Below are 9,897 nucleotides of genomic sequence, written 5' to 3'. Positions count from 1 at the left end.
TGGCGGCAGAAAGTACCATCAGGTCACAGCTGAATTTGGTGATCCCTGCTGGGGTTTTCAAGCCGTGAAACTAACAGAGGTGGTTTGTCATTGCCTGCCTCTGCAATCCTGGCCTACTTTGGAGGTCTCCCATCTAATTACCAATCAAGGCCAATCCTGTTCGGCTTACCTGGGCTATCCAGGTCAGAGCAGGATGGGTATAAATTGGGTAAATGCATGACTAAACAATATATTATAATTGAAGGTATCAAATTAGATAGTTTTCCAACATCCTTCTACAAGTTAACAAAGCTCTTTTCAAAACATCAACCTCAAGCCTGAAAAGAGTTATCAGAACAGAAGTCAGAAGCAGAGCCAGAGCATGTTGTTTTATTAGTCATGGGCACTGTTACCTGTTGAGTGCCCATGTGAGGTTACTAGAGCTCAGATGAAAACAGGGAGCACAAAGTGGCACAAGGTGTGCTGGGTTATTGGGCTGTTACAAACACCTGCAGTATTTGGTGGCAGCAAAATAGGCTCTGTGCAGACTCATCCACTAAAGAAAGGAAAAGCTGACTCCCCCCCCCCACCCTCTACTCCTTCCTACTGCACCATGTAAGGGAGGTCATAAGAGCCTGAGCATTTTTTTTAAAAAGCTGATAATCTCAAAGTAGGTGTATGGAAGTGGTCAGGGACCAAGTAGAAGAATGCAACAGAAAGAGTCACTATCAATCTATATCCTTATTTTAAAAAATCACTTTAATCTCCATTGTAAACAGTGCAGGCATTGGGGGTTAAAATGGGGTGTAGGGTAAAAGGGGGGGTTCTTTGTTTTCCTATCTCAAAACTAAGCTGCACAAAGTAAGGAAAAATGTTTGGGATGACGTAGCCACTTATAATATGAAGACACCAGCTAATGGCACAGTGTACTTGCTGAAGTAGTGGTGGTAGCATTGGGAAGTGGGAGGCTGCATCCTGTGGCATACTGTCAAGATATACAGCTGGTAAACCTACTACTGCGCCTGCTCCCCTGAGCTCACCTTACAGGAGGGCTCATGGTTAAGCAGGCCAGTGTTTTGTGCATTTAGTATTTGTACCAAGAGGTCTGTGGCTAAGGTGTGGGAGGGTTCCTCAAAGCCGATTGTCAGGAGCTGCTGGTAATCCCCCATGGGCTGACGACACAGAACCCTGTGCAACAAAAGACACAGTCAGTGGTGGCAGAAGTAGCATCCATGCTAGCCAGATAAATTCAGCCCCTTACTATTAATGTGATGTGGCTTTATAAATACACAGACAGCTATTCTAATTGTAACATGCATGGAATCCCCTTATCCTACATCTTTTCTTGGCACTTTCATTGGAAATGTAATTAGTCATATAGGAGCCTTGTCGCTGATGCAATATGTCCCTTCTGAGAACATCTTTTTCCAGAAGCTACAAAATGTTCAGTATTTGAGAATTTTTTATTTTTGCTTTCACTGTTGTTTCTTTATATTCTTTCTTCCAGAAAACTTGCGCTAGCATTCAGCCAAGAGTCTAAAATCAGGATATTGACTCAACAGGCAGGCACTGGCTGTGCTTATGTTTACCAAGTAAAGAATGTGTGGGAAGTTAAAGGAGCAGCTTCTTATACACATTTCAAACTGCATCCCACATAGCATTAAGGAGGAAATGCCATAAAATTTTATCTAATCTGGAGGCGGTGCAGAGTTCCTTCTATATCATCCCATCTTGATTTTCATGTTGGATGTATTTCAGGGCCAAAGGCAATGCAACAAGTGCATTTTCAATATTACACATCTTTGTTTCTCTATCTAGGCTTGAGTCGTATATCAATGGTAATAGACATTGAGACTACCTTTCCAAAGCTGTATCTAATTATTCTAACAAGACCTTGACTCCTGAAATTAAGGTGCTTTCTGCATTTTTCTTGTGATGTCTGTTCATGGGCAGAACTTAATCTCACATAATTCTCAGGAGAAAAGTCAGAAATGGATGCTACTGAAGGCTGCTTCTCAACAGGTTCAAGTAAGAGAGAACCACATGGGCAGCATTTAACAGGGACTAAAAATTATCAAAATCCTTTGAGTATAGCACACCGTAACTAGAAATATTGTTGCGATTTCAGACCCTTCTTAAAATAGAAACTTTAAAAAAATTATATACAAAGTTTTTCTAGAACCAGAGCAGTTCACATTGAACTAATAAAGCAAGCCTGAGCAAATGGTCATTCTTTCCATACAGTGTTAGAATGTGACTAGTAGATCACTGATCTGTGTCAGGAAGAGTGTATTGTTACTTAGCATGGATTAGTTATGCCTTAGTTGTTAATTTTAGATATTGATTATGAGCTCTTGCTTTGTAAATATTAAATGCACTAGTGGACTTGACGGATTGTAATAACAGTAAGCCACGTAAGACAAAAGTCAGCTCACACATGTTTTAGGCAGCACTGTTGGGCTGCATGCCTACCAGGAGAGCACATCAGAGCTGTGTTCACTGTCAGGATCCACAGGCACCCAGCGTCCAATTGACCAGAGCTTCTGCATCTTCACTGTTGTCTCATCTCCCGTATCTCGGAAGCATAAGAAGTAGCTAGAACAAATGCAGAAGATCTCATAGGCAGTAAAGAATAACATTTGATTTATATACTGCTCTTTAGGACAACTTAACGCCCACTCAGAGCGGTTTACAAACTATCCCCACAACAATTACCCCGTGAGGTGGGTGGGGCTGAGAGAGCTCTGAGAAGCTGTGACTGACCCAAGGTCACCCAGCTGGCTTCAAGTAGAAGAGTGGGGAATCAAACCTGATTCTCCAGATTAGAGTCCCACTGCTCTTAACCACTACACCAAACAATTTTGAGTATACAAAGGTCAAGCATGTCTCAGAGAAGCTCAAAGAATGGAAGTCGAATAGAACAACCAATGACAAGACTATAGTGGTTCAACATTGGAAGCTGAATAACCACCAATGACAATGAAAGTGGCTCAACATTGAAATTAACCATCTTCCCAACACTGCAAGTAGGGAAAACTGGTATTGTGTATGTATAGCCACTTAGGTCCTCTCCACCCGCCGCAGCCACCTCTAGAGTGTTCAGCAACTTACTGTTCTGTACGGTGTGTTTGATTCCGGCCAGCAGGCCCTTCCAAGATGTCAAGGTTCCAGCGCATCTTCTTATATAGGTTGCGGGGAACTTGGGCAGCTGTGTATGGTGCTGAGATGCAATACCGGAAGACAGAAACTTGGCGTGATTCATTGAGCCAAAATTTTCCACAGAAGAAACAGGAGACACTGATGGAGAGTTGGAAACAGACAGGTTGGAGCAGAACTGCCTAGTGACGGAGCGTAAATAAAGGGAGCTGGGATAGAAGTACACTTTCAGTTGGAAGAAATATCTTCTAAAATGCATACAAAACTAATGAATACACTTTGAATTATAAAAGCAATTATTTGCAATACAGAATATGAAGTTCTTAGATTGCTGTAACTGAATTTTAGATTCCAAATATGTTGCCAAAATTGAAACAAGGAGTTAGATCCAGTCAGGTTTTCTACTGCTGAAAAAAGGGGGGAGGGAGTCCCCCCATTTGACCACTAGAAAGACTATGAGGGGGTCATGGGGCCTGCATGGATAAAAGTCATGTGGAACAGTAGTAAGGAGAAGGATTGGGCATAACTGAAAAAATGGCTGTATCTAACCTAATAAACCTTAATGATTTTGACAAAAAATAACCAAACGATTTAAAAATTGGCCATTGAACACCTTCAGGAAAAATTTAGAAACTAGTTTTCTTAAAACAAAGCTTTTGTGGAAAATTCTGTGCAATTATGCCCTCTGTAGGACAAAATGTTTATCAGACTAAACGTGTATGTTTCATGATGATAAAAAACCAGCTAATATTAATTTAATTGAAAAAATGAATTTTCTTCCGCTCCACTCATTGAAGAAATCAGTGAGTACCAACTACAGAACTCTTCATTCTAGTCCTCAGGGTGCTGTAGCTGCTTCAGCAGCAGCTCCAGGGCATATACAATACAGCTTAGCCCAACCTTGGAGATCACCTCCTACCTGAATGGGTCTGTGTCTTCGAGGGAGACAAAGCTGAAAGAAGCATACATCAGCACCAGTTGCTCAAGTTGGCAGGCCAGTTGCTGAGAGATCTCCAAGAGCTGTGTGGAGAGAATAGGTTGGAGTGAATTGCAGTAGCAGTTGGGGGCTATTATTATTACATTCGTCACCTGTCTTTCTCACTGAGACTCAAGGCAGATTACAAAATATGATAAAAATAATTCAATCAAACCGCAAAGATCTCTTAATGAGTAGAGGTGGGCACGGACTGGGAAAAGACCACGGGCTGACAGTCCGTGGAGTTTCATGGACCAGATGGACCATGAACTTTTATGAACTGCAGACAGGTCTGTGGGGCCACTTCCGGGGCCTGGAGCAAGGGGGGGGGGGTAAAAGTGCTCCCAGGGCCGTCAGTCAGCTGGTGTAAGGGGGGGAGGGTTAAAGCACTCCCCATGTTGCTTGCAAGTGGCCCCGGGAGCAGTTTAAACTTTTTTTTGAAAAAACACTGACCAATGGACTGGCAAAAAGGTCATGGGTCAGTGGGAAATGGTGTCCCCACACCCTACTGCTTCACAAACCAAACCGGGCCGCTCTGTGTGAAATTTAGGTCCATTTTCTGGTCCATGCCCATCTCTACTAATGAGCAAACAATGCAATACGGCTAGAACCAAAGAATTTGGAAATAGTGCAAGTGAAAAAAAATGTCTAGGAAACCAACAGTCAATGTAGGTAATGTAACTGAAAAGTTAGGCTCTTGGGTGATGGTGGATGTCTGATAATGGGGTGATGACTATTGTTTCATCCCGTATATCCTTCTGGTAGCTAAATGAAAACTTTTTTTCTCCAGTCAAATTTTTCATACTAAAGTTGTGCTGCATGTGTTTCCTGTTGTCTCCTTCCCTTTCCCAGGAAAGGCATCACCCTCCCCTCAACTTTTGTCTTCAGTTTGCAAAGAGTTGGCAGCAGAATGGAAACAGAGAGACTTGGCCCCTCATCCCTTTACTTTGTTCTGTCTTTATGAAAGTGCACTGTGTGTATATAAATATAAATACTATATTTGCACAGTTACTGTTAGGTGCAAAAGTAAACATAAAAAGAACTTTCAAAAGGTGCTGCAAGATATGAAAAGGGCTTTTAGGTACAAACATAAATTCTGAAGGGAAGGAGGGAGCTTTGGCTCCTGAATTAGATCTGACTTCCCCTTCAAAGAAAGAACATTTCTCTGGGTAATCCACTTTGAGTCTCGGTAAGAAAGGCAGACTATAAATAAAATAAATTTAAAAAATCAAAAGTCACCCTGTATTATTTCCTTTTTCTGCTGTCCCCCAGTGGTCAAATGAGAGTAAGCTGAATCCATGCAAGAGGAGATGATGCTCGTCAGAAAGCTTGTATGCGTGTGTGTGCGCATACGCATTGTCCACATTGGATGCAGGGTCTTTTATTTTTACGTCATTAATATCCCACGTTTCTTCCCAATGGGGACACAAAGCCGCTTACATCATTCTGTACTCCATTTTATCCTCACAACAACTCAGTGAGGTAGATTAAGCTTAAAGAATGTGACTGCCCCTAGGTTACACAGTGAGCTTCCATGACATGGTGAAGGTCTGGAGCTGGGTATCCCAGATCCTGGTCCAGTGCTTTTACCAGTACAACACACTGGCTCTTGTCGTTGTCCTTATCTATGTCTATTATGATGGACTTAGGACTATTCTCTGAAAAACCGGTACACTAGTGGCCAAAATTGTGGAAACCTTTTGGAAAAAGTGTATTTTTGAGGTTTGATGGCTCATACCACTTTTTTTGGAGTAATAGCATAAAATGATATATCAATGGAAAGATAATGTAATCAAGAAAGTAATGCAATAACTTTTATGAAGGAAATTTTTTTAGAACAATAGTTATAAAGAAGAAAATTGAAACACAGAAAAAATGAGTTATACAACAATTCTCACCATGTCAGTTAACAGTTGTGTAACCTTTTGCTTTAATTACGGCCCTACAATGCCTTCCCATGGATTGAACCAAGTTTTTTAGTTCTGCAGCTGTTATAATGTGAAACCACGATTGAGGTATTGCTTCTATTAATTGTGTTTTATTGCTGGGTTGCTTCTCACTAACCAGTTTCTTTAGTCGGCTCCATAGATTTTCAATGGGGTTAAGGTCTGGGCTATTCCCAGGCCATTCCAACAGTGGAATATGATTATTTTGAAACCACTTTTTGCACACAGCAGCAACACGACATGGAGCTGAATCTTGTTGAAATATAAATGCTTCGTTATCTTGGAAAAGATCACGTGTGGAAGGCTTCAGTTTGGGCTCAAGTATTTCATTTATGTATTTGGGGGCATTTATATTGCCATTTATCACGCACATTTTGCCCACACTTTTTGATGTCATACAACCCCATATCATAACACTAACTGGGTGTTTCACGGTAGGTGTAATGCAATCAGGGTGCAAATCTCCGATTCTTCTCGCATATTTTATGCCATCACTACCAAACAGGGAGATTTTGGTCTCATCACTCCAAATAACACTGTCCCATTGTTCTGCTGTTCAGTTAGCATGGGTTTTAGCCTAGTTTAATCTTTTCAACCTTTGTTTGAGAGAGAACAATGGGTTTTTTTGTGGAATTCTAGCATTAAGATCAAATTCCTCCAGTCTGCGCCGAACAGTCCTTGCGCTCAACTTCACATTGAATTGCGTCATTTCGTTCTGTATACACCCCGATGATTTTCTTCTGTCACCTAGGCTCAGTCTCTCAATTCTTCTATCATCCCTTGCATGTGTGACCTTTTCCTGCCTTTACCTGTCTGGTTTTGTAGTGACTGAGTTGCCTTATACCTCTTCAAAAATTTAGAAATGCCACCTTTGGTTAAGTTTCCACCAATTTCTCTTCTAATTTCTTCATAACTGTAGCCTTGTTCACTTAATAGTACTATTTTACATTGCTTTCTGGATGACCAGTCAACTCTTCGTGCCATTTCTTTAATTGCATTATATTGAATGACTACATTCAAATGAAGGAAAGCTACTTCATATCAACCTAAGCAAGTTGTGCTTCCTTTTCCTGGTTATTTAGCTATAACATTTGATAGAATACAGATAATTGAACAAACTTTGTTGCATTACATTCTTGATTAAATTATCTTTCCATTGATATATAATTTTATGGTATTGCTCCAAAAAAAGTGGTGTTATGAGCCATCAAAGCTCAAAAATGCACTTTTTCCAAAAGGTTTCCACAATTTTGGCCACTAGTGCAAGTCTGGTGGCAAGAAATGCTTTTCCTCAGCTTCAATTGAGGCAGAGGCTGTCCCCATATTTAGATCCAACTGATCTCACTGTGTCAATTCATGCTACAGAAGGCTCAATTATTGTAATGCCCTGTATGGGACTGCTTTTGAAACAGCTCAGACGCTTCAGCCTGCATAAAATGTGGCTGCCCAGCTGTTAATTCAGAGTGATACATTAGGAGTATGTTGCCAGTTTGTTTCCGGATCCAATTCAAGGTGTCGCTTTTAAAGCCCTTCGTGGTGTGGGACCTACATCCTTGAAGGACCATGTTTCTCACCATAAGCCTGTGCAGTAGCTCTAATCCTTGGACCAATCATTTCTTGCTGTTCCTGTAGACTGGTTAAGGTCAGCCATCACTCATGCCTTTTCTGTGGTGGCACCTACGTTGTGGAATGACCTTCCAAAACTTGTCAGGAAAGCCTCATTTATTGAGTTTTAAAACGGTAAGGCAGAGCATTTTAGAAGGGCATTCCATTAGTGTTTTGATATAAAAGATTTAAAGGACTGGGTTGTTTTTTAGAGATGATATTAGTAGTCATCTTAAATCCTGTATTTGGAGGGAAACTGTTATAAATACTGTAAATAAATAATGAATCCCATTTAACATCTTTCTCAGATTTGTGGCATTTTGAGCTGAAGATTGAAGGAAATAAACCTCCCAACTGTACCAAACCTTTTGCTCTCCCTATAGACTCACCCGCCTCTGCACTGGCTCCTGAGGTGGTCTTAAATAAGGTGTGCAGCTTCGCGCTGTAGATTCCAGGTAGTGGAAGTAGGGCTGACACATCTGTAGGAATGTGGGCATAGCTTTGGCAAATTGCTCCTTCTGCATTCTGTCTCTACTGAAATAGGAGGGCAGTTGTATGGTCACCATAGTCTTTAGCTCAACATTCATTCATGGAACTAACTGCCATCTACTTAGTCCTCCTTCCTGTTTCCTGCTTGCAATTGCAGCTTGCAGTTTTGGACTGAGCCTGCTATTGCATGCACACTATCGCTACACTATATATCCTAGTATTAGAAGAGTGCGTAGAGACAGGTTTAATTTTGGGGAACCTTGGACATGACATCCCACTGTGAAACTGTTGAACCATTAAAGGGGGCCATGTAAACAAAACATCCAGCCTTTCATGTGCACAGAGAATGCAACCCCCCTCCCCTAGCCTCCTTGGGTGCCCAAGCTCAGTCTCTTGTCTAATTCAGGGCATCCAGGCAGATCAGGAGCAGCATGGACTTGTGCTGCCTCTAAATGTCCTGCACAAAGTGAGACAGCTGCCTCAAAGTCCATTGCAAGAAATGCCAGTCTTTCTTAGTGCCCAACAAAAATATTCACGAGAATGTATATAACCTGATCAATGGATCTGGTCCTGATAAGGGTCTAAAATAGGGGAGATATGTGGTGACCACAGAAAAGGAAGATCAGGATGTGGAGCCCTCAACTGAATGTGTTTCACAGTTATACTGGCATGCCAGAACCAACTCAGCCTGCTCTTCTACTCTCTCTCTCTACTATAGACTACAGCTGTTCTGTATTTAAAGGTTCACCATCACATTTCAGCAAATAGAACAATCTTGAACTGTTAAAAAGATGCCCCATCCCATGCTTGTTCCCCATCCCTGGCCCAATCCTCTGCCACCTGTATAGCAAGTATGTCTGGAAATCCTCTGCTTTCTTCAGCAAGTACTTGAGTTTTTCAGTAATAGGAGCCAGGAGCTCTTCTAAAGTTATACTCATTTCTGAGGGTGATGCAGGCTGTGGTGGTGCAGTACTCAGCCAGTGGGGGTCAACAATAGGAGGGGAGATGAGACAAAGGCCTGGGCTGCAAGGACTGAGATTCAGGGTGCCTTCAGGATTGGTAGTTGAAACATCCACAGAGCCTTCAGCAAGACAACTATATCCTTGCTTGGTAGCCATCTTTGAACTCCTGTGTCTGTATTCTGCTAAGAGAAGGTCAGGGAGCTAAGCATTAGTACAGCTCACCCATTGCCAGAGGAGCTCACAAACGTATTTTAAGTTGCCAAACCAAAAGGAAAAGATAGTCTTCACCCCATCATATCTTCATCCTGTTAAGGTCAGGGTGATATTATAACATTGTTGGACAAGGGATGTCTGGATTTAAATCCCAGTTCTGGTAAGAAATTCATTGTTACTATGGCTCATTCACCGTCTCTCAGCCTAGCCTACCTCACAAGGTTATTAAGAGGATAAAATTGGGTGATTGTTGTGGGGATAATAACATACTTTGTAAACTGTTCTGTGTGGGTGTTAAGTTGTCCTGAAGGGGCGGTATATAAATCAAATATTCTCTCTCTACAGTCTTCAGAATGACTTACTGTGTTGCTTTAGTGACTACTTTCTTAATTGTATCAAGTTTTGTTTACTCATATTTGGGAACACTGAGATACTTCACTAATAAGCACAGTGAGTGAACACCATCAAACCTTTCATAAATCATGGTGCATAGGGGTATTTCTAGGAACAGTTGTTGAGGTAGGAACCTTAGAAAGAAGAGACCTACCTCTAAGTGATACTGAATGTGGTC

General features: G+C 41.5%; 1 protein-coding gene across 1 annotated transcript; it reads right to left on the bottom strand.

The window, feature by feature from the left end:
* Positions 1-311: 311 nt before the first annotated feature.
* LOC129327572 (UPF0575 protein C19orf67 homolog) lies at positions 312-9,269 on the bottom strand. Its single transcript, XM_054976326.1, has 7 exons — positions 8,992-9,269; positions 8,052-8,196; positions 4,055-4,155; positions 3,091-3,276; positions 2,452-2,574; positions 1,020-1,167; positions 312-317 (listed from the first exon to the last, which is right to left on the bottom strand). Exons 1-7 carry the CDS (start codon positions 9,267-9,269, stop codon positions 312-314), a joined length of 987 nt encoding a protein of 328 aa, XP_054832301.1.
* Positions 9,270-9,897: the final 628 nt, after the last annotated feature.

This window comes from Eublepharis macularius, chromosome 4, assembly GCF_028583425.1.
Source record: "Eublepharis macularius isolate TG4126 chromosome 4, MPM_Emac_v1.0, whole genome shotgun sequence".
Lineage (NCBI taxonomy): Eukaryota > Metazoa > Chordata > Lepidosauria > Squamata > Eublepharidae > Eublepharis > Eublepharis macularius.
Note: the sequence above shows the minus strand (reverse complement) of the source record. Positions and strands in the feature narration are given on the sequence as shown.